The sequence below is a fragment of the Polychytrium aggregatum genome (assembly GCF_025602895.1).
Source record: "Polychytrium aggregatum strain JEL109 chromosome Unknown BJ171scaffold_8, whole genome shotgun sequence".
NCBI lineage: Eukaryota > Fungi > Chytridiomycota > Chytridiomycetes > Polychytriales > Polychytrium > Polychytrium aggregatum.
In genome coordinates this window covers 629,696-650,503 of record NW_026516210.1, presented here as the reverse complement: position 1 = coordinate 650,503, position 20,808 = coordinate 629,696, and the positions used below count along the sequence as shown (strand labels likewise).

At 58.5% G+C, this 20,808-nt stretch overlaps 6 protein-coding genes across 6 annotated transcripts; 3 read left to right on the top strand and 3 right to left on the bottom strand.

Annotated features, from left to right (window-relative positions):
- Positions 1–918: 918 nt before the first annotated feature.
- On the top strand, positions 919–1,648 carry BJ171DRAFT_596877 (uncharacterized protein; the record flags this gene model as incomplete). The annotated part of the gene is made up of 2 exons (XM_053114713.1): positions 919–1,088; positions 1,238–1,648. Coding segments are annotated over 2 exons (581 nt in total), but the record flags the coding sequence as incomplete, so codon positions are not given.
- A 5,614-nt stretch (positions 1,649–7,262) lies between these two features.
- On the top strand, positions 7,263–8,613 carry BJ171DRAFT_295053 (uncharacterized protein). Its single transcript, XM_053106977.1, has one exon. The coding sequence runs from the start codon at positions 7,434–7,436 to the stop codon at positions 8,586–8,588; it is 1,155 nt and encodes a 384-aa protein (XP_052969397.1). The 5' UTR covers positions 7,263–7,433; the 3' UTR covers positions 8,589–8,613.
- A 486-nt stretch (positions 8,614–9,099) lies between these two features.
- On the bottom strand, positions 9,100–13,611 carry BJ171DRAFT_494230 (WD40-repeat-containing domain protein; the record flags this gene model as incomplete). Its single annotated transcript, XM_053110005.1, has 13 exons — positions 9,100–9,122; positions 9,218–9,558; positions 9,669–9,730; positions 9,940–10,037; positions 10,153–10,194; positions 10,385–10,762; positions 10,901–11,050; positions 11,387–11,407; positions 11,520–11,717; positions 11,922–12,011; positions 12,189–12,860; positions 13,050–13,291; positions 13,434–13,611. The coding sequence occupies 12 exons, from the start codon at positions 13,609–13,611 to the stop codon at positions 9,413–9,415; spliced, it is 2,277 nt and encodes a 758-aa protein (XP_052969396.1). The 3' UTR covers positions 9,100–9,122; positions 9,218–9,412.
- On the top strand, positions 13,612–17,243 carry BJ171DRAFT_494227 (Rgp1-domain-containing protein). The gene is given in 10 exon segments (XM_053110004.1): positions 13,612–13,681; positions 13,699–15,025; positions 15,176–15,259; positions 15,384–15,542; positions 15,679–15,771; positions 16,023–16,124; positions 16,212–16,339; positions 16,510–16,696; positions 16,816–16,997; positions 17,151–17,243. 9 exon segments carry the CDS (start codon positions 13,927–13,929, stop codon positions 17,175–17,177), a joined length of 2,061 nt encoding a protein of 686 aa, XP_052969395.1. The 5' UTR covers positions 13,612–13,681; positions 13,699–13,926; the 3' UTR covers positions 17,178–17,243.
- Positions 17,244–19,779, bottom strand: BJ171DRAFT_456545 (diphthamide biosynthesis protein 2). Its single transcript, XM_053108321.1, has 4 exons — positions 19,381–19,779; positions 19,015–19,205; positions 18,228–18,892; positions 17,244–18,041 (listed from the first exon to the last, which is right to left on the bottom strand). Exons 1-4 carry the CDS (start codon positions 19,543–19,545, stop codon positions 17,380–17,382), a joined length of 1,683 nt encoding a protein of 560 aa, XP_052969394.1. The 5' UTR covers positions 19,546–19,779; the 3' UTR covers positions 17,244–17,379.
- Positions 19,759–20,785, bottom strand: BJ171DRAFT_494223 (uncharacterized protein). Its single transcript, XM_053110003.1, has 5 exons — positions 20,684–20,785; positions 20,543–20,574; positions 20,381–20,428; positions 20,105–20,164; positions 19,759–19,982 (listed from the first exon to the last, which is right to left on the bottom strand). The coding sequence occupies exons 1-5, from the start codon at positions 20,755–20,757 to the stop codon at positions 19,792–19,794; spliced, it is 405 nt and encodes a 134-aa protein (XP_052969393.1). The 5' UTR covers positions 20,758–20,785; the 3' UTR covers positions 19,759–19,791.
- Positions 20,786–20,808: the final 23 nt, after the last annotated feature.

The window sequence follows — 20,808 nt, the reverse complement described above, 5'->3', positions numbered from 1 at the left end:
TGCCAGCAACGCCGTGGCTCCCTGACAGCACCGGGTCCCCGTCGCTGTCGCTAACGCTATCCAGCCGCCCTGACGCTCATGTCGTCACAATGCACCCGGAGCCTGTCTCGATGCCTGTTTTGGCACCTGTTTGCGCTCAGCTGACGTCCTTGGTTTCTGCCACCGTCGCGCGGCTCGGCTTGGCCGGATCTGCCCTGGCTTGCTGCTGGATCTGCTCCGGCTTGTCCCGGTCGGGCGGCATCTTGCTGCACTTGTTGCGCTCGCTGCATCTTGCCATGTCTCGGCCCGGCCCTTGCCGGCCCTGTCGTCTGCCGGTCTCGTGCTCTCGCCATCGGCCACGGATGCTCCCGACCAGGCTGCAGCGAGCCCACCCCCCAAACAACAGCCCCGCCCAAACAGGCCGTCGCCCGTCTGTGGTGCTCAAGCATCCACGCCAGGCAAGGACCAAAAGGGCACAGGCCCACAAGCGCAACGGAAGGCCTTCCGTTGGGCTCGGGTTGCTGCACGGCGCCACCCGCGGCTGTGGCAGTGTCGCGCCCCAACCGGCGCCCCCAACCGCCACAGCAACAGCACCACCACCAACAGCAACAGCACCACCATCAACAGCAACAACACCCCCTCGTCCACAAAAAAAAAATGTTCCCCTGGTCCAATGAGTGACTTTTCGCTCCTCCCATAAAATCACCTCGATCACCACCACCACCACCACCACCTTCCGTCCGTCTCGCCAGAATAACGTTCCCCAGCCCGTCTGTCTCTCGGCTGGCCACTCATTCACTCCCCGCAAACGCCCTTGCGTGATATTTGTCCAAGCAACCACCAGTCGCCGCTGTCGACTCGCAAGCACACATCCCCGTTCCCACCTCACTACTCACTGCCGCCATTGCTATTGCTGCTGCTGCTGCATTCCAAGCCGATATGGATACCCAGTGGTGCCTCTGTGGAAAGCGAACCGAAGGCGACCGCCTCTACTGCTCCCGAAAGTGCCAGAGCCAAGACGGCCACTCGACCAGCCCAGGCCGCCCGATCCCGTCGCTGCGGATCTCGCCCTCGGTCCGGTGCCATTACTACCGCACGACTCCGACGCCGTATCTCCGAAGCAAGAGCGTCTGAGATGAAGGAGGGGCCGGGGATACCAAGCACTGAGCAGAATGACCGGCAACGGCCGCAGGTCGCCTGTCTATCAGCGGAGCGACAGCCGGGTCTGCTGGCTCTCCTCGCCCCCTCCGACACTCAGCGTCCGCGATGCCACCTTCACCTTCACCTTCACCTTCACCTTCACCTTCCTCTTCCTCCTCCCTGCGATTGCACCCAGCAACATCGACACGCAACGGTGTCGTTGGGAGCACTATTTTGTCTCGTTTCCCTTCGTTTTTTGGTACTCGTTCTTTTTCCGTTCATTGTTTTTATCGCAAGTCCGCTATTGTGCCGTCTAGACTCTTGGTATTTATCTTCACACGCATGTATTTTGTGGGGGCCGGGGGCTTTTTCTTTATTACTCCCGAGCTTGGCTTCCCGATTCTGTCTGGGTCTGGCCCTCGTTCGCATCTCTCTGGAGCACTTGCCGTCGCATTCCTTTGACCTCCCGGTTCAGGGCTCCGCTGCATCCTGTCATCTGCATATACCATCAATACACCATGCATCCACCGCAATTCACATCCACACCGACACCGGCACCGTTTCCGTCGTCCCCGCCGTCCTCGTCATCTTGCATAAAACGGTAGAGTCGCACACATGCCCCTCTACTACTCGAGGCCGTCACAATGACACACCATTGTCGATCCGGAACATGTCCGATGGGTTCGTTGCAACGCCCGATCTCCATCTGATCTGCTGTGGGTGTCTGCAACAGGCGGAGGAGGGCATTGCCCAACGACCCTGGGTTCTCCGCCTCCCGCCGGCTCACTCCTGCCGCTGGCCTGTATTCTCTGCATCTCTCTTCCCCCAACGAAAGACAGCAAATATTGGGGTGGGCGGGCGGGCTGTCGCCGTTTTGGTCCGAATTCTGCCTCCTTTCGCTGCCAGGCATCTACCGGGCTGGACTCCCCAGCAGACAGACCCTTGATCCCCCCCCCTCATTCCTCGAAGACCAACCTTCGGCTCCGCGGCGCCAATCCGCAATGGCATCTCGCCTTGTCTTGCGCTTGCGGGTCAGATCTGGCGGCGGCGGAATGGTCATCTGTCCAGCCTTGGCAGCCAGTCACCCCGCAGCCTCACCTCTCTGGCTTGGCCCGGCGTGGCAAGCGCAAGCGGGAAACCAGTTCCGCAGGACAGCGTCAGTGATTGCGCAGGGATCACCTCTCTTCCAGCGCAACAAAGGGGCGATCCAGCTCTGCGACTGTCGACGGCTGGCAACAGATGATTGCCTCCTGGATCCCTCATCTGCCCTGGCCTGCCCTGGCCGGTTGGGTCTCGCGGTGTCGCCCAGGGAGTCGGACCAGAGTCGCTCTCGCCATCGAGTGCGCTGTCGATGCTGGTGGTGCTCCTGCATGGGACCGGCGATGCCTGGGAAGAAAAAATGCGGCGTGGATCCAAAGCGACGCCATTGGCCAGGCGGCGCGGCTGTGTGGCAGCGACACAGCACACAACACGCCATGTGCTGCGCAGCCGGGCCAGCCCGACCCACAAGCGCCACGCGGGCCAATCAGCAGACGCATCCATGGCGGGGGGCCAATCGGCGGGCAGACGCGCGGACCAATCCGCAGCACGGGCCAATCAGCAGCCGTGTCCGTCTGTGGCGGCCTGGTCCCTGGGCTGTTGCGTCGCCACGCTGCCACGAGCGCCTGCGATTGGCCTGCACCACCGTCGCTCTGTTGTTGCTGTGGGGGGGGGGTGCGTGCTGCCAGACTCGGCTCGGCTCGGCTTGGCGTGCGTGTGGGCGCGGGGCTCGGCATGATGGCGTGTCTCATCTCATGGGCGTGGCATCTCTGACTCGGCGACTGCTGCGCACGGGCTGCGTGGCAGTGTGGGGTCGATGGTGAGGCGGGAGGCCGAGCGATCGGTCTGCGACCTGTCCGCCAGTCTGCCGGTCTGCGATCTGTCCACAACCTGTCCACGACCTGTCCGCGATCTGTCCGCGGCCTGTCTGGCTGTCGGCCCCGCTGTTTCTGGATGGTTCTGGAAGCGCTGGGCGGGAAAGTCGCTGCGACAGCACCACAGCCGCTCACGCAACCGCCTGTCCACGCGGATCCCTTTGCCGCCGCTTCACCCCAAACCGCGCACGTCACCTGCGCCCAATGACGCACTCGGATACCTCGCACGCACACACACACCCAATCGGCGTCGCAGCACACCCGCGCTTGGCGGAAAAAAAATGCCCTTGATACCGCCCACAAGGGCGCTGATCTGATCGCTTCGCAGCTCGCCGTATAAATCGTCGGTCTGTGCCTCGGCCTCCTCGCGCCCTCACACCGCTCCCTCTCGAGACCGATCTGCCGACCAGATCTCCCAGGACCATCTCCTCTGCAGAGCCTGCCTGCCCTGTCCAATCCATCCGCCTGCTCTCCACTGCCATTCACGGCCATCTACCCTCGCTCCTCTTCCACCTTCGCACACATATCTCCTGACCACCATGGACCACGGACTCGATCTCGACTGGTGCCCCTGCGGCAAGAAGGCCACCGGCAACAGCCTGTACTGCTCCTCCTCCTGCGTGCAGAAGGAGATGATGCGCTCGGCCACCCAGCAGCCCGCCACCATTGTGCTTTCGCGATCCAACCACCACCGATACCCGCACTCGCAGCGTCCCATGGCGTCCTCCTGCCGAACCAGCTTCTTCAAGGCCCCGCTGGAGCCGTCGCAAACCTACTTCTAGCCTTGGGGACAGGTGCTCCAAGCACCTCTTGCCAAAGGCCTGTGTCCCGTCAAATCTGGCTCAAGCCCGCCGCTCCCCCCTTCCTTTGCCCTTTGAATCGTGTTTGCAAGTTTTGCCGCCATTCTCCAAGATGCGCCTGTTGTCGTGAAGCGCTTTGAACTCAAAGCGATCCCTCTTCCTATTCGAAAGAAAGCAACAACAAAAAAATCAAGAAAAGAGGGAAAAAACAATCCGGATCCAGCTTCTTTTTTCTTTCTTCCTGTCCAAGCCAGCAAAGCACAGCAAAAAGCGTTCGTGTGAACTACGGCCCTGGCCTCCTGGCAGCGTCAAGTCTCCATGCAATTTCAGTCATCGACTCTGATCTCTGTCCACGTCTCGGCGCTCCTCAACGCTGCCAGCAACTGGCGCTGTTTTGCGCGCAGTCGTCCCCAAGGCTTCTTCCCCTTCCTATCGATTGCCCTGTTGGAACCACCCGCGATGCGCCCCGCCTCCAAGCTGCGGGGTGCTCTGCCAGAGCTTTCAGCTCCGTGTCTCTCGGCACCATCACAAGACCAACTCAATCCAATCCGTGTGTGTTGTTGTTTGCTCCTTCTGCCAGGCGCTGCCCAGAATTTATCAATTCTAACGAGCACGCTTGTGAACGAAGCACACCCGGCATCTCTGCTCAAACAAGCACAACCAACCACTACCATCACCCCTCCCGCCCACCGCGTCGAGTAAAAAAAAAAAAAAACAATCCAAGGCTCGACAAGTCATATCCTCGCCCGGGTCAACACGGCCCATCTGACATTTTGCACATCAGTCTAGATATCCCGTCGGACCAGACGCGTTCGTCTGCACCCCTTCGGCCATGCCATCAGTGAAATATACAGTTTTAATAGCATCATCACCATTGCCATTGCCATTGCCATCGTCACCACCGTCACCACCGCGTGCGTGCGGCTGTCTGCGGGTTTGCTCGTTTTGGCGTGGCGTGCTCGAGGCTGCAGGATACACCAGCAACACCCCCTCCGCCCCGCTCGCACCACTGTCATAGCATATGTCACTATTGTCTTTCCTTTCCAGCGACCTGCGGTCCCTTGCTTTCTTGCTTTCTTGCTTTCTGCCAGCAAGGGGCTCCTCTCACCCCCGGCCCAAGACGAACGCGCCGTGATTGGCAGTGACTCACTCGAGATCGAGCCCACAGCTGCTGGCCAACACAGGACTCAGCCGGCATTGATCTCGACACAACCAAGCGCCTCGCATTGACCGCGAAAGGTCCCATCAACAGCGAAAGGTCCCATCAACGGCGCAAGGTCCCATCGTCGACGAAACCTTCGCCAGGACCAGAGTGCCGAGGGGCATTTCCTCGCGATCGCGAGCTTGGTTCGCCAAGAGCCCGAGGCGGACTGTGGTCGTCGCCATGGACAATCGTCATCGTCACCGCCGTCGTCACGGCCCCGCTTTCTCCAGCCTCTCCCAGCCCCCGTCCCGCCTCGCTCCTGCCGCCTTATTTTTGTCTCCCGCCCTCCGGGTCGCTCGTTGGGAAGCCGTTTTTTGGGGGAGGGGATGGGAGGAGAGAGCGAGGGGCAAGAGAGAGAGCGTGTTGGATCTCTTCACTCTGCCCACCTGCATCTCTCCGGCTCCATGCAAGAGAGATGGATCAACCGAAACAGACCACGCCTTTTGGAGCCTTGCGGAGTCTCTGGCTGAGCATAGCCGCTGGCGTTTCCGAGGCGACAGCGGCCGTCTGGGGGGGGGCTCAGCAGATGCTTCCGTCGAGGTATCGCCAAGGCATCGGTCCTGCTGCAAAGATGCCATTCCGTCGCCAGGCATCGGCCCTGCTGCTGAGGTGCTGGCGCAATCACGACCTGGCCTGGCTGGTCATGAACATGCGCACATGATTGTGACTTGCGGGGTCTCTGCCGATTGGTGGAGCAGCAGCAGCCAATGGGCGCGGCCAATGCCGTCTGGGAATGTCGTTGCCAGAGCCAGAAAGGCGAGACAGCGACAGCAGCATCGATACTGCTGCACCACGGCCGGCTGCCTGCCTCGGTCAGAACGGTGCGGCTGTGGCCTGTGGTTGCGCGGGCGCTGGTCCTGGTCCTGATCCTGCCGGCCTGGTGGTGAAGGCGGAGACTGCCATTTGGAGACAGCGCTTGGCCGCAATGGTGGCGAAGGCAGGTTGCTTGGTGAGCGACAGTGGCTGCGTCTGCTCCTGGTCTCAGCGTCTCTTCTGCAGGTGCATCTTCTGCAGTGCATACACCAGGGCAGCGAGGCGGGTCTGCCTCCCACTGTTCCTCCCCAGCCAGCCAGACGAATACGGGCACGGCGATCGCTCGACAGCAGAGGGGTCAGCGCATGAGCGGGTGTGGGGAGATGGAAATACAGCGAATGCGCTGGAAACGTGGGTCTGCCGAGGAGGCAACAGGTTGGGTGCAATTCGGCAGGATAACTCGATCCATTCATTCAGCAGGATTACTCGACCCACTCATTCAGCAGGATTGCTTGATCCACAGCTTGAGTGCAAATGCTCGACAGTGGCCCAGCGGAGTGGCGAGCCACCAACAGCAGCACAGCAAACACCCAAGCGCAACTGACACCCAAGCAAATCGCACACCCAGCGACATAAAACTGCACCGGCATCTCCATAGCACAGCCATCACATTTCCGTCACATTCCCGTCACATTTCCGTCGCATTTCCGTCGCATTTCCATAACATTCTCTCGCCGTATATATACCGCCCATTCCGCCCCAGCCTGCTCAGTCCGCTCTTGTCTCGAAACTCTCTCGAGACCTGCAACCCGCTCAAGCCCCTCCCATTCCAGCCCAGCGTTTTCCTCCACCCGATTCGCCCGTTCTCCCAATTCGCCCGTCCTCCCTGTCGTCCTCCCTTATTGTTAACCTCCTTCACCTCCTTCACCTCCTTCACTCCATAGCCTTCATTTCCCCTCCAGCCTATCCATCCGCCTGGTCCTGCGTTGCTCACTCTCACTCCCCCAGTCTTGCTCCCAGTCTCACTCCCAGTCTCACTCCCAGCCACTCGCTCTCCTTGCCTCGTTACCACCCGTTACCACCCGTTACCCTCCCTGCTGCTCGACAGCGCATTCGCCCGTCTTGCCGCCGCTTGCGCGATCTGTGGCCTCGCTCGTGCACGCCCTTGTCGCTGGCCCTCGCAACTCGCCTCTGCTCATAACCTGGTCCTGCGCGTCCAGCCCGTCTTGGCTGCCCATCTCATCTCTTGCGCTCTGCCAAGGCTCTCCGGCCCCTCCTGCAGTGCATCCAAACTGCCCCATACCCGCTGTCCTGGCCTTTGGATCTCCACCCTGTGCCGCTCTCGTCTTCCCGAGCCCGTCTCACCGGCACGGTATCCTCGACTACGCATCTCATCGTCCATTCCCCTCCCATCTCATTCCCATCTTTTCCTCGATCGCTTTCCTCCTCCGGTGCATCCTGCCGGTCGTATCTGCATTTTTTCTCTCATCCTCTCTTTATTGCTTCCTCTCTCGCTCGATTCCCATCGTGTTGTGTGCTGCTCTTCGTCATGGACTACGGAGTTGACCTCAACTGGTGCCCCTGTGGAAAGCGGACCCTGGATGGCCACTTTTACTGTTCGCAGGAGTGCCAACGCCGCGAAGCATGCATGTCGCCCTCGCTGCTGGCTTCCTGGCCCACACCGCCGTCCTCCGTAGGCGGCCTGTCGCCGGCCTCGGGCCCCCAACCAGCTGCCGTCATCTCCTTCTCGCCATCGTCTCGCCAGCATCACCGCCCGCCGATGCCCTACGAGCAGTCGTTCTCAACATCGCTCTACCACATGCACGTCCATGTCCCCGCCGGCGGCTTTTCCAAGCCAAACTCGCTGCAGACCTCGAGCTACGACATGACCCCGGACGGACGCAGTGTGCCCGAGCTGTCGCTTGGGTCGCCCTCCATCTTCCCACTGCCGCTCAAGTATTCGTGCTCCAAGAGCTTTTCCAACGCCGCTTGATATCCCCGCAGGCCCTCCCGCGTCCCTCTCGGCCCGTCATCTCCCAGCACCATCAGCACCATCAGCCCTCGCAGCTACTTTGCGCTTGTTTTTGCCTCCAAAGTCCTTTCCCTCCTCCTCCTTTTTGTGTGTGTTTCTGTTCATTATTTAATTCACCTATCCTTTTCTTCTCCTCCCCCTCTTTATCGGAGGCCAAGCCTCCTCTCGTAATTGTCTCTGCTCTTGCTGGCCCCCCTCCCACAGCATCAGAGCAACATCGCTGGCCTGCCCGCGCTTGTCCATCGTTCTTCGGTGTATCCTGCCAGACCCTTTCTGGCCCATATGCCTCTTCCCGGCTTCCTCAGCACAATTTTTGGATATACTATTGCCGCCGGCGTAATCCTGCCAGCCCCCTCCTCCATCTCCCCTCTTTCCTCCCTCCTGCTTGCATCATCCTCTGGCCGTTCGTGCCTCTGACGGGACCAGAGTGGTGCCTCAATGTCGTGTCTTTGAGTTCATTTCCTTTATCCATTTCTTCCTATTCATTTTTGAAGTTTTCATTCCCTGACCCCCCACCTTGGGTCGCCTCTTGTCTCTTCCCTCTTCCCCGTGGCGCTTTGACCGGCCAGATCTTCATCATCCATCACCACCGCCATCGTTCTCTCTCTCTCTTTCCCTCTCTCTCTCCACCACGAATCCAATATTCTCGAGCAGCCGAAATCCATCGCTACGGATCGGCGCAACGTGAAAAGCAAGCTCGCAAGACCCAACAGCCCAAGAAAAGAAAATCCCAATCCCGAGGATGGAAACCCACAAATCGAATCTGAGGGAAAATAACCCATTGAAATATATAAAACCATGATGTGTTCAGTCGAGCCTAGCTCGTTGATCTCTCCTCCGGTTCATGGCCTGCTTGGCCACTTTGGCCGCTTTGGCTGGTGTCGGTTGGCGACGAGGCTGTCCATGACTGGATGTGGGTGTGATTGTGGACGAGGCTCCGTTTGCCTCCTTCCACATCGCATCGCCTCGTCGTGCTTTGTTCCTCCTCATCGACTCCGGCCGTATCGCCCCCGGTCGTCCTCGCCCCTCCCCCCTCCCGCCTTCTCCGCTTGCACATGGCCGGCCATGCTCCCTGAACACACCCGGGCTCCTGGCAGCCAGGCCCGAGCACGTCATACTTCGCACCGCTCTCGTTACGGCCGCAGTGCATCCTTCTCTTGCGCCATTTTTGCGGTTCGCAGAGCCGCCGCCGCGTTACGCCGAACTGGTTTTGATGTTTGTCGATCTGGCTGGACGGCTTTGATCGGTACCCAACCAGCGATATTGCTCGTTGCCCTGTGTCTTTCTCCCTCATCCCAGGTCTGTCTTGTTCCTCCGACCTGCAGTGGCTGAATCTGCAGCGGCTTGCTGGTCTCCGTCGTGCCCACTCACTCCATGCATTTCCCTCATACAAGGCAATGATTTGACTCACTTGATCGAGTGTGTGATATGATCCGATTACGCCGTGTTTGTCCGAATGAGACGATGTGTCTCATCGTTACTTCAACATACTGTACGCCGCCCCAGACAGAGGAGATGCCCAGGCCACCGCTGACATGGCGAAGACGAGTGGCGGCGAATGAGAATGTCTATTGCTCGGGCATGCGCTCGGCTAGGGCTCTTCGGTCTTGATGATCCGCTTCTCCCAGACACACAAGGCCCCGTCGTCGCTGATCGAGACGAGGAAACGGTCGTCGTTGCTGAAGCACACTGATCGCACCAGACACTTGTGCCAGCGGGGCATTTTCCGCCGGGTACCTGATTCATGATGTTGGCCTGTGAATGAAGCTGCTCTAACGAGCGGCTTTGCCAAGTCTCACCACCCCGCACCCTGTCATGGACGCTTTCATCGCGAACGCGAAACTTACCATTGATTCTGCATTTGGATTCCAGCTGATTGAGCCCCCGATTGAGCTCATCCAAAATATCCCTGTCGATGATCGTGTTGATGCCATGGTGCGTGGATGCATCCAAGGATATCAGGCGTCAGTTTCATTGATTCGGGCTGGAGGAGCCCCCCCCCTTACTGGCTCCTCGATTGCTTGGCTCGCAACGAGGCAGACGAGCCACAACCAAAATCTTCAGATCCAATAAACCCACCCCCCCTTCACTCCCTCGATGCATAGCCGTGCACTTTACCAGATAAACACGTCTCCATGCGAATTGCCAACTGCCAGATACCGCCCGCTGGGGCTGATGTGTGGGAAAATAAAGTACACGGGGATTTCTTCTGGATACTGGAAAGGGAGGTTGTGTGGAGGTTCAAAGATGAGTGGTTGGTCAACCACGACTGCTGCCGTGACCCCCCAGGTTCTCGAAGAAGCCATGGCATCGACCGACTCCAAGACTCACCGTGAACTCATAAATGATCGGCGTGACCTTCCGCAGGAGGGGCTGGAGAGAATGGGAGCGGATCAGCAATCAGCAAGCGGATATGCACAGGACGCTGTCAGCAAACACATGAAGGGGGCAGGCCACAGCCATGATACACTCATGCAGACAGGACGGCTCTGCATGGAACCAGCGGCGCGATGGAGTGGTGCACCCAGTCAGAAGCGTAGCGAATCCCGAGCGAGATACCCACAAAGCCATATTCCGACCCCGTGAGCTTGATATGACGAGACTCTTGGGCTTGAGGCGATTCTTCGTATTTCCACAGCCTGATCCTCCCCGATATGCCCTTGGTGAAGACGGCGGCGGAACCGAACCACGATGACCAGTCGATGATGCTCCGGAAGATGTCCGAGCGCTGCTCGAGCGGAAAGTAGACTCGCAGCACGTGGTCCTTGATCTGGGTCGGCCCATCGGTCCGGTATCGAAGTCCAATGTACGATGATGGCTGTCGGTCCAGCGAGTGCGAGCGCTCCATGAGCTCAGCAAGCTCGGGTGTATACGAGTCCCAGACGAGCACTTGATGGTCGTGGCTGCTGGAGATGAGCCGTGTGCCGTCGTCGTTGAAGTTCTATTCAGCACACAGAGAGCGTTAGAGCCATCTCTGCCGACACAACGCAATGCTCCCGCGCATCAGAAACGGGAGAGTCAACTCCTTGCAGCGCACCAAGGCACAGCCGGCGTCCTTCAGAAACAGAGTGCGGCTTACAATCGAATAGATGGTGTCCTTGTGCCCGCATCCGCCAAGGATGGCCAGAAGCATCCCACGCTTGGCGTTCCATATCCGGATGCTGCGATCTCGACTGGCCGATGCCAGAATCACGTCGTCCCGCGGGTGTCTCTTGAGATCGTTGATGTCCTGCCGAGGTCAGTGTGAGTTCATTCAGCAGTTCGCGGAATGGTATACAAGCATCGGCCGCGAGCACAGACGATGAAGTTATGTGCCAATGTGCCAATGTGCCAATGTGCCAATGTGCCAATGTGCCAATGTGCCAATGTGCCAATGTGCGGGTCCACTTCAAGAGAGGACTCGATGCGAAACAGAACCACAAAAGTCGAGCCAAGACGCTGCTGCTCGCACCAAATGCATTCCGCTGCACTTTCATGTCCGAAGCTGCACACATGCCCATCTGCACATCAGCACACATGCACACCAGTCTCGCTCTCGCTTGCTCCCTCACTCTTGGCTACTCACTGCGCCGTGAGATTGAAGGAGCTGATGGAGTAGAGATAAAACCCTGGTCAGCACGCTCTCCGACTCGATTCCGATGGTTTGCTGTACCGACGCAAGCGGATTGGCGAACAGCAAGCGTGCGGACGGCACTTACTCTATGGCTATTGGACGAGAGCCCAAAAACGCTGATGGCCGAGCTGTTGCCGCCTACGGCCACGTATACCTCCCGAAGCTCTGCATCGTAGAGCCACTCCACAGCGTAGAGCGCAGCCTTGGCTCTTTTGTCGTCGAGAATCCGGCGCGACAGCAGATTTTGCGTTCGGTGTGCAGCCTTGCAGCTCCAGACCGAGAGCTTCGAGAATGGGTCGAATGGGGTTCATTGCACAGGAGAGCAGCACACCAAGGTGGGGATGTCAGAGGGATGGCACTCGAAGCGCTGGAGCGATGACGCCGAGAGCGGCAGGAGGGCAGTGCTGGAGGGAAATGCTGGAGGACAATCTAACGGAGCGATGCCAACACACCGACGCAGCGAGTGATGCAGGGGACGGCCACTCACCAGGCCGTCGCCAGCCATTGCAAAGATGCTCTGTTCTTGATCGAATGGATTGAACGACAGCTTCCAGCCATGCTCTCCCGAGTCGAAGCACTGCCGGGAGAGGAGGAGATACCAAACCATGTCAGCGCTGGTTCGAGCGACGGTGTGGGGGATACGCGCCCTATCCTTGCGATCTGTGATTCGCCATTCATCCAGTCCGAACACATGTTCGCATCGCATCGCATCGCATCGCATCGTCGCGGTGGTATCAGAGGACTGAAGACCTACTCGAAACTGAATCGTCGAATGCAGATTGTATTCCAGATGTGAGTGTTTCTGCCCCGGCCTGGTCGAGGCGCCTTCCTGCGACTCGTGCGCGATGGGTTGGGGCTGTACCGTCGTATGGCTGGCAGGATCGGACGGCGCTGGCGGTATTTCGCAGGGGTCGGGCGATTTGTGATTGGATATCACATATTCTCCCTCAAAGTCCTCAAAGATCATGTCCGCCTCCAATTTGGTATCGATCGGGCCGTCTGTCAAGTCGATTATTTCTATTACTTCGGGTTTTACCACAACTTCCGACTCTCTGTCGTCGCCTTCCCATTTGGTTCGCTTGCTCTGCGGAATGTCCAGGGGAGCATCGCCCGGTTCTTCCGAGTCGTATTGGAAGCTGAGAAGGTTGGCTAGGTCCTCAGTCGAGTCTTGGAGTGGCCCAGGCGAACCAACGCTGAATGGCGAGTCTTGATAGACCAGAGCCGCCGATGCCAAAGCCTTCGTGTCGTTGAAATAAGTCTGCCTCGATGGACGACGTTTGAGCGACGCCTGTGGGGGCGGCAGCCCAAGCCCAAGCCCAGCATTCCTCGACTTGTGCTGCAGGGCCGATGTGGGATCAGGCAACGGGCTTGGTCGCCATTGACGATTGGAAGTCGAGGCTGCGTTGTTTCCAGCAGTAACAGCATCCTGCCCGGCGGTGTCCAGATTATTTCCTGACTGGTCAAGCATCGGTGGCTCTGGGCAAGGGAGGCCGGACACAGGGTGCTATGGAGCATGGATATCGATATCGATATCGATGCGAGCGAGGGCTCCAATCAGAGACATGATCCCGGCAACAGGAATAGGCCATGCCGGGACGAGGATTCGTGCGCTAACCTGGTGATGCCCGGTCTTGGTTGGATTGCTCGGGGCGAGGCTGAATTGGTCGGCATCGCCGAGGATGGACGAGATTTCAGGGATGCTCGGCGGCGACAGCCAGCTCGGAGACTGGCTATTTGACGACATTGATGCGATGGCCGGGGATCGGGTGCCCGAACAGCGGTTCGCAGCAAGGTTGAAGGACGGCTTTTCGGGAGCGGCCGAGACAGAGGGCGCAAGGCTTGAACCCGGCGAGAGATCTGCGGAGACGGGAAGGCAAGATCAGCCAGATGGCAAGATCAACAGGACCAGATCTACAAGACATGGCCAGCAGGCAGGACCGACAGGCAGGACCGACAGGCAGGACCGACAGGCAAGACAAGCAGGCAGGACCACACCGACCTCGGCGCCGGAAGACAGACAGCAGGTCCTCCGCGGCGCAGATCAACCGGCGGCTGTGATGCAGACAAGAGCAGGACAGCCCTGGCGAAGACGACGGGGGCCAAACAGCCCGGCGCCCAGCGCTCTCCAGGCCGCGGATACATAGCATTGGCCCGCGGCTGCTCTTGGCCTCGATCATCTCGGCCGCCGGCGTCGACCGTCGCGATTCGGATATCTGCTGCCAGCGCCGACCACCGGCCAACTGATACCAACTATCAACTATCAACAACTATCAACTATCAACAACTATCAACCGTCAGCCATTGGCCGTTGACCATTAGCAATCATCCGTCAACGATCAAGTATCAACCGCCGCATTCAGCCGCCGCCGTTCGCCCTCTCGCCCCTCGTTGCCCATCGACCCCACACACCACACACCGATCCGCTCTGATTCATCTGCATCCCGTGTCTCTATCATCTGCTCCGATCCATTCGCCCCTGTCTCTCCATCGCCATGGTGATTCTGCTAACCGTCAGCTTCCCGCAGTCCGCCGTCTTCTTTGCCGGCGAGCGCTTCTCCTGCTCCCTCACCTTCACAAACCCGGCTTCTCCTGTTCGCCCAACCCCGGCGCAGGTGCCCCCGTTGCCCCTTCAGGCAACCCTGGTATCGCCGGCCCAGAGTGCGCTGAACTCCCCGCGTCGACGGCTTTCGGCCATTCCGTCGTATCTGGCGCATTCTCTTCCTGGCTCGCGCCGGCCCTCAGTCCCAACCTCGGCCCTGGTCGCCCCAGGAGCCCCTGATATCGTGCTCAACACCCCCTCTGCCGAAGCATTGGCTACCGACGACGGATCAGCGTCCGTGGTCTCTGGCTCCGAGCCGCTGAGCATCAAGCACATTCCCGTCGTCGACCAAGGCAGCACCTTTGGCTTCCTGACGTCGTTCACCAAGGCTCTCTTCGGCACCGGCTTCTCGTCACCGTCACCGTCACCATCGCTCAATGCACCTCCATCGCCCGTCGATTCCGAGCCGTCTGGATCGACCCTTCCGCTTTCCGATCCCGCTAATGACAGCATGAATGGATATGACCATCCGGAGACCAATCGCGAGGAGGATCGAACAGCCCCTGGCTCAACTGCACCGCGGCCTCCACCTACTCTCCCACATCTGCAGATCCCAGGAAAGCCGGCTGCGTCCAAGATAGCCGACCAGGCCCTTGGATCGGGACACACCGAGACCGACAAGATCAACCTCAGCAGCGTCCATTCGATCACGCCAGATTCGAGCAACCCTGCCGTCCCCAACAGCGCCAACTTGACCTCGGATCACTCGTCGTCCTTGGGCCGAGCCAGCACAGACTCGCACCGCACCATGCCCATGTCCAGCCATCATCTGCACTCACAGTCGTGGTCTGCACCGAGCACGGTCCGACCCGAGCAGATCGCTTGGGCTTTTGCGCAAATGGTCGGCAGCTTTTCGGTCGATCCACTGTACATCAAGAGCTCAATGTTCGAATCCCTGAACCATCTCTTGATGTACAAGCCCGGAGGCGGCGGAGGTGCCTTTGGAGGAGGTGGCTCGTTCGTCAACGGTGCCGATGCAGCCAGGGATAAAGGTGAGCTAGGTCTGCACTAGGCGCTGATGTCATGCCAGCGCTTGCCTCGTGCAAGCACCACTGCCCGGAAGACATGAATCGCAATCTGAGATACACAGCATGTCGCTGACAAGACTGCCGTTTGATGCCGAATTGGACTCCATTCGCAAGAGGGCAAGGCATTCCCCGTGCTGTCCACTCCGCCGACGTTATTGTTCGCTGATCTGTCGCTTGGTCCCGGCGAGAGCAAAACCTGTGAGTTGCCCCTCCCTGACTGCCGTCAGTCCGTCTGACCCGATCAAGTATCATGCAATCGATGTTCACGAAGCGAGGCTCGCGGTCGCTACTGGCTAAACCACGCTGATGATTCTATCCCAAGTCAACTACGAAATCGATCTGCCATCGACGCTGCCGCCCTCCTATCGCGGCAAGGTTATCCGGGTTTCGTACAAGCTACTTGTGAATGTGCAGAGGCCAGGCGGTCGCACCCGGACACAGCTGATTCAACTGCCGTTCCGTCTGTTTGGGCGGTTCGAAGGCAAGCAATCCACTCGAATCGCAATTCGAGATCGCAGGACGAGATCGCAATCGTACCGCACCGCGCTGTACTGCATGCACTGAGTTAACACCAATGTGGATCGGTCGCCTCTCTGGGGGGGGGGTGCACCTTGCAGAAGACGCCGCTAAAGCCGTTTACGAGATCATGAACCCGATCATCATCAACAACGACACTGCACATGTCTCCATGGTTGAGGACGCAGAGCCAGGTGAGAAAGGACGGCTCGTACAGCATGTCCATGTCTCGCTGTGGGCCAGCACCGCGCAACTCGCTGCTGTGGCCGTAGTTTGTCGACTATTGCAAGGGCAGATCAAAGTTGACCTGGGTAGCTTGCTCGGCTGAGTGGGCGATGATGTGTCAGCACGATCTCGACCACTCAGACAATGCACATGTTCACTTCCCCGACACCAACCCGCACGTCCTCAACATTGTTTCGCAATGGATCCAACGACTTATCAGAGAAGCAGCAGCGCAAGGGCGTGGTTTCTATGGAGGACGATGCGCCTGAGAGAGCCAGCATTACTCGTAGCATCATGGCCATGTGCCAGTCGTCGAGGCGAGGTGAGTGGTCGTTGGACTCGGATCCGCTTCGGCCTTTCCTTGAGCCGCTACTGCATAGGACTGTTACTGACTGCTAGTCTGCTTCAGTGAACTATGAGATCTGCAGAAACAATGAGCACGTGGCTCAGGTCGTTCTGCAGCGAAACACCTTCCGAGTCGGCGAAGCTGTCACGGTCATATTGGATTTTTCAGACAGCGCTGTTCCGTGCTTCCAGGTGTGCAATCGATAGCCTATCTTCATTGAGCAGCACGGTTGCCAGATACTTCAGCGACACTGATTGTGAGGGCACCAACAACGATGCTTTTCGGAGCGATACGATGCCATGCAACTCGTGATGCAGCACGACTTTTGGCTCATGCGCGCCTGGATGCTCTACTCGTGCAGATATCCATATTCCTTGAGACGTCTGAGCAAATCCAGTCGACATACGCTCTGAGGCCCAAGCATCAGAGCAACTTGCTTACTCGGAAGGTGTTTGCCGAGTATCACAAGTGTGTAGCATCGACCAAGCGGCTGAGCGCCACCCTAGCGATTCCCGTGAATGGTGCCTCAGAGTTTCAAACATCGGCAGGTAGCGATCGCAACCATGTGCAGTGCGCAGAGCAGGGCTGATATGGGAAGGGGAGGAAAGCACAGTGGTGGCTTACTATCCGATGCGGCGGCTGTGGTGCTGTCGGCAACCCCCGCCAGTCTCTCTGCGATGGAGCCTCAGGATCGAGTTTGTGACCGGCACCAAGTATCAGTACTACGATACAACCTCCGACGACCCCAACTTTGTGAGCGTCCACGGCTCCTCGTCGGCAGATGTCGAGGCATTCGATTGTATGGTACCGATAAAGGTCATAGGGTTCAAGACAGCCAAGAACTCCAAGGTTGGTTGAGGGAGAGGGCAGCAAGCGCCACACCGTGTGTTGTCCTATGCAGGCACAACGTTTGCTGACCAGTTGACGGGCATTAGTAGCCTCTGGCGATGCAGGCTGGGCCCCCTCATGCTAACTCTTGTGCCTGGTTCATCCGCTTTGCAGAACCTGCACGCCTTTGAGATCGTATAGATGGATCCAGACTAGACATTGCGTGTGTATACAGCGTGCTCAAAACGAAACGGACACCCTGGTTTGAGTCAGGCCTGTCGTTTTATTCTGGGTCCTGAATACAAGCCACCCTTTGCAGCATATCCATGCGATTGCACTAAAGCAGCAGTGACAAACGTCCCGTGTCGGCTCATGGACAGACATTGCTGTCGATCCGCCGAGTTCACAGCGTCCTTTCTGCGCTGTATCCGCGCGCAATGCCGTCACGTCCTTCCTGCACTTTGGCAACTTCAGTCTCACCAAGACGCACTTCCAGACCCTTGAAGGTCCGCTTCTCGTTCAGATACAGGCTTGCGACGGAGGCGACGACGGTCGAGACCTGGCCGCTGTTGTTGCGCAGGGCAACCGCACCGGCGCCGTCGGTCGAGTCGTCGCTCGAGGCTGCAACATACTTTGTATCCTGAACGTAGCCTCCGGTGATGAGCGAAAACCGAGGAGCGTCTGGGTCGGCGTCGGCGTCGCTGCCGTTATTCTGCCCCGCCGCACGGGATTCAGACTGGGTGCTTCCTTGATGCTGCTGCATCTTGAGACGAGCCTGGTCGCCGATCTCGTCCACGACCTTTCCAAAGTCGGTTTCGTATGCACCCGTCCACTCCTTCCCGCTTCCGAGGGCTATGAGCAGCTCGAATGGCGTCAAAATAGGCCGCAGGAACTCGCGCGAGTCGATCAGCGAGTTCTCGGGGCACGCCACAAAGACGAAGCAGTCAATCTCCAAAAAGTTGCCGAGCTTGGCTGGATTGGGCTTGCCGACTGAGATCAGATAGGGCTTTTTGCCACTGGAGATGATGAGCTTCTTGAGATTGCTGATGGTATCGAGGTACGACACTACAGCGGTTGGGGGCCGCCGCGTGGGAAGGGAGGAAAGTCAGGCGTATTTAGGCAGGAATCCCCAAGCCAAGCGATGCTGAGGATCTGGGGAAGACGAACCCGACGACCGACGGACAAGACTCGGCTTCGACCAAGCCCGGTTCATGATTGCCCATGTGTCTCACGAGACGAATTGTTCCTTACCCACACCAAGAGTCCCAACCACGATGCCGATAATGCCGGCGTCCTTGGCTTTCTGCACCATGTAATAGCGCTTCATGAGCATGCGGTTGACGGCTGCGGTCTCGTGGCGGCAGACCCGAGTTGCTGGGTTGTATGTGATGGTGCTGTTCGAGTTGTGTGTCATCATGATGTTGGTGAGCGCCAGGCTTTCACCACCAACGTAGAAGAGGATGCAGTCTTCCTTGGCGATCGAGTCCGGCAAGGTGTACTGTCGCGGCTTTGATACATCGATCGCTGATTCGACAGTGGCACCTGGCCTGCATGGTTGGCAGCAAGCGCCGGCACCAGCACATGCGCTGGAATCGTCGAGACCTGCTGTTCGAGCACCGCAGCAAGCCTCTGTGCTTGGCTTGCACCTGCTCGAGTGGGACTCTGCAGCGCTGACGGCGTCTGCGGTGGGAGTGCTTAGATTCAGCTCGGTCCGAATGGTTTCGGCAAAAACTTGAGAGAACCCCAAATCTCGGACACGAGCGACGATGGCTTCAAAGGCGTGGTGATAGACGACATCGCACATCATGATAATCGGCTGCGACGTATCCGGGATGTGTTTGCGGAGCTCGGCGACGCAGTGGTCGGCTTCAACGGGTTCCTTTCCAAAGACATACTGAACCGGAATCCGAGAGGTGCTGAGGCCGGGAGACGCCGTTGCCACAGGTGGTGAGTTCGAGCGGACACGATGACAGACGAACGGAGGCCTCGGCGGGTGGAAGGAGATCTGACACAAGAGCATCGCAGCAACAGAACTTACGGACTCAGGCAAGCACGGCCGTAGTGGACGATGAAATCGGCGCTGGCGTGTTGAGCGGCAACTTCGTCGACGCAGCAGCTCCCATATGATGTGTCGGCGAGGATGTAGATGTGTTGGTGGCTGTGCTCTTTGAGGTATGACGCAACATGGTCGGCGTCCTGCAGAAGCTCGTCTGGAAACTGGAGGGCGATCTGGGATCGCAAGAGGGTTTGGAGGTCGATGCAAACGGCAGAGAACAATCGCCATCAGCTGAGACGAGCGGAGCCGAGAGCACCTCGATCTACAGTGGCCAGAGCAGTAAACGAACTACCAATCGTCTTGGATCTCGAGGACATCCCGGCTCGAGCCAAAGCCGAGCAAACCTACATTGCGATAGCCCCGCTCCTGGATGATTGCGACGGTGCGGCCGACGTCATAGTAGCTCTGCCAGTCGTCGGCATGGGGAGCCAGCGACGACGCCTCGACAGACCGCTCAATCACGGAACTGCCGTCGTCGGCAAAGTTGGTGGGGCCTCTGAGCTCTGAAGCCATGGGTGGAAGGACTGTCGGCTATTGGAGGCAGATGGCTAATGCAGGACCAGCGTCGGATGGACAGCGCCAGCGAGATGGACGGACATGACCCGGGTCAAGGAGGAAAAAAAAAAGGCCTGTTTCATTCCGGGCACGGTCGCTCCGCGCGATCGACCGACCGAAGGCCCAGGACAAGAATCCACCAGCACCGGGATCAAAACCAAAACCGAAACTGAGACTGAGACTGGGACTGAGACTAAGACCGATCTACGCCTGCGGCTTGCTCGGGGTCGATGACCCGACGCACTTGACGGCCTCGGCAGCAAACTCCCTGAACAGAGGCGACTCTGTCAGGAGATGATCAAGCAGAGGATCGACCTTGGTGCTGGCGTTGACCTCGCTCAAGATTCTGCGGAGCTGAGGATCGCCAAGCAGCTTCTTAATGTTTGGTGACAAAGCTGCGGGGGATGCACATGCAGAATGAGTGAGCTGAGAACTATGCCATGACATTGGTCTCAGTTCCCGCGAAGCGGGGCAGCCGAAACCAACATGAGTACGCGGGCCAGCGAGCAATCCATACCCAGTGCCTTCAGACGATCTTCAGATATCAGCTGGTCTTCCTCATACTCGCGGTTTGGGGCTGCATCGGCAGACAGTGATGTTTAGCAGAGCGTTGGCTATGGCGCTCGTTCTCCAAGAAGCCGCCGAGAATCCAGATCTGTTGTTGGTCTGGCGTCGATGATCTTGCAGATAAACAGCTCTGGATCGAGATGCATGCTCCACGCAACACGGCCGACACATGCTCGCATTTCGGAGTAATGTTGCACTCCATCCATATCGATTCACGCATACCGACCTTGCGGGAGGGACTCGGTCTTGAGTTGCGCCTTCTCGCATGGCGTCTCTGGAGCCGCACAGTTCCGAGCGATCAGTGACATTCACAATGACATCCGCGGCGATCATGCCATGGATGCAGCGTATGCAGTGCTTCATCGAGCTTCAAATCGATGGAGCAAACCTTTGTGGGTCTTGTAGCATGGCAGCGAGCAGCTGGCGACGAGGCAGTCCGCTTGTCAGATGGGGCAGTGGTGTGCGCGATCGACTGAGGTTTGGCTGTGTGGACGATACCGTCATCGTAGTGGATGGTAGTGGTACTCACTATGGAATCAGGCAGACGGAGCACTTGTATTTGGACAGGCTCGAGTTGCACACGGCGCACTGCTTCTGGGACATGGCGCTGGATGGGGACGACGGATGTGTTTCGAGCCGGCAACCCAAGAAACC

Bases quoted from the DNA above. Each gene is read 5' to 3' on its own strand.
- BJ171DRAFT_494223 (XM_053110003.1), bottom strand. From the start codon at position 20,757: ATGTCCCAGAAGCAGTGCGCCGTGTGCAACTCGAGCCTGTCCAAATAC. The intron at 20,165-20,380 runs GTCGGTATGCGT...CTGCCGATGCAG, and splicing joins GACCGAGTCCCTCCCGCAAG to CCCCAAACCGCGAGTATGAG. The intron at 19,983-20,104 runs GTATGGATTGCT...CATCCCCCGCAG, and splicing joins AGATCGTCTGAAGGCACTGG to CTTTGTCACCAAACATTAAG.
- BJ171DRAFT_494227 (XM_053110004.1), top strand. From the start codon at position 13,927: ATGGTGATTCTGCTAACCGTCAGCTTCCCGCAGTCCGCCGTCTTCTTT. The intron at 15,026-15,175 runs GTGAGCTAGGTC...TCCATTCGCAAG, and splicing joins CGATGCAGCCAGGGATAAAG to AGGGCAAGGCATTCCCCGTG. The intron at 15,772-16,022 runs GTGAGAAAGGAC...ACGACTTATCAG, and splicing joins GGTTGAGGACGCAGAGCCAG to AGAAGCAGCAGCGCAAGGGC.
- BJ171DRAFT_295053 (XM_053106977.1), top strand. From the start codon at position 7,434: ATGCATGTCGCCCTCGCTGCTGGCTTCCTGGCCCACACCGCCGTCCTC.
- BJ171DRAFT_456545 (XM_053108321.1), bottom strand. From the start codon at position 19,545: ATGGCTTCAGAGCTCAGAGGCCCCACCAACTTTGCCGACGACGGCAGT. The intron at 19,206-19,380 runs GTAGGTTTGCTC...TTGCGATCCCAG, and splicing joins AGGAGCGGGGCTATCGCAAT to ATCGCCCTCCAGTTTCCAGA. The intron at 18,042-18,227 runs GTAAGGAACAAT...CAACCGCTGTAG, and splicing joins GGTTGGGACTCTTGGTGTGG to TGTCGTACCTCGATACCATC.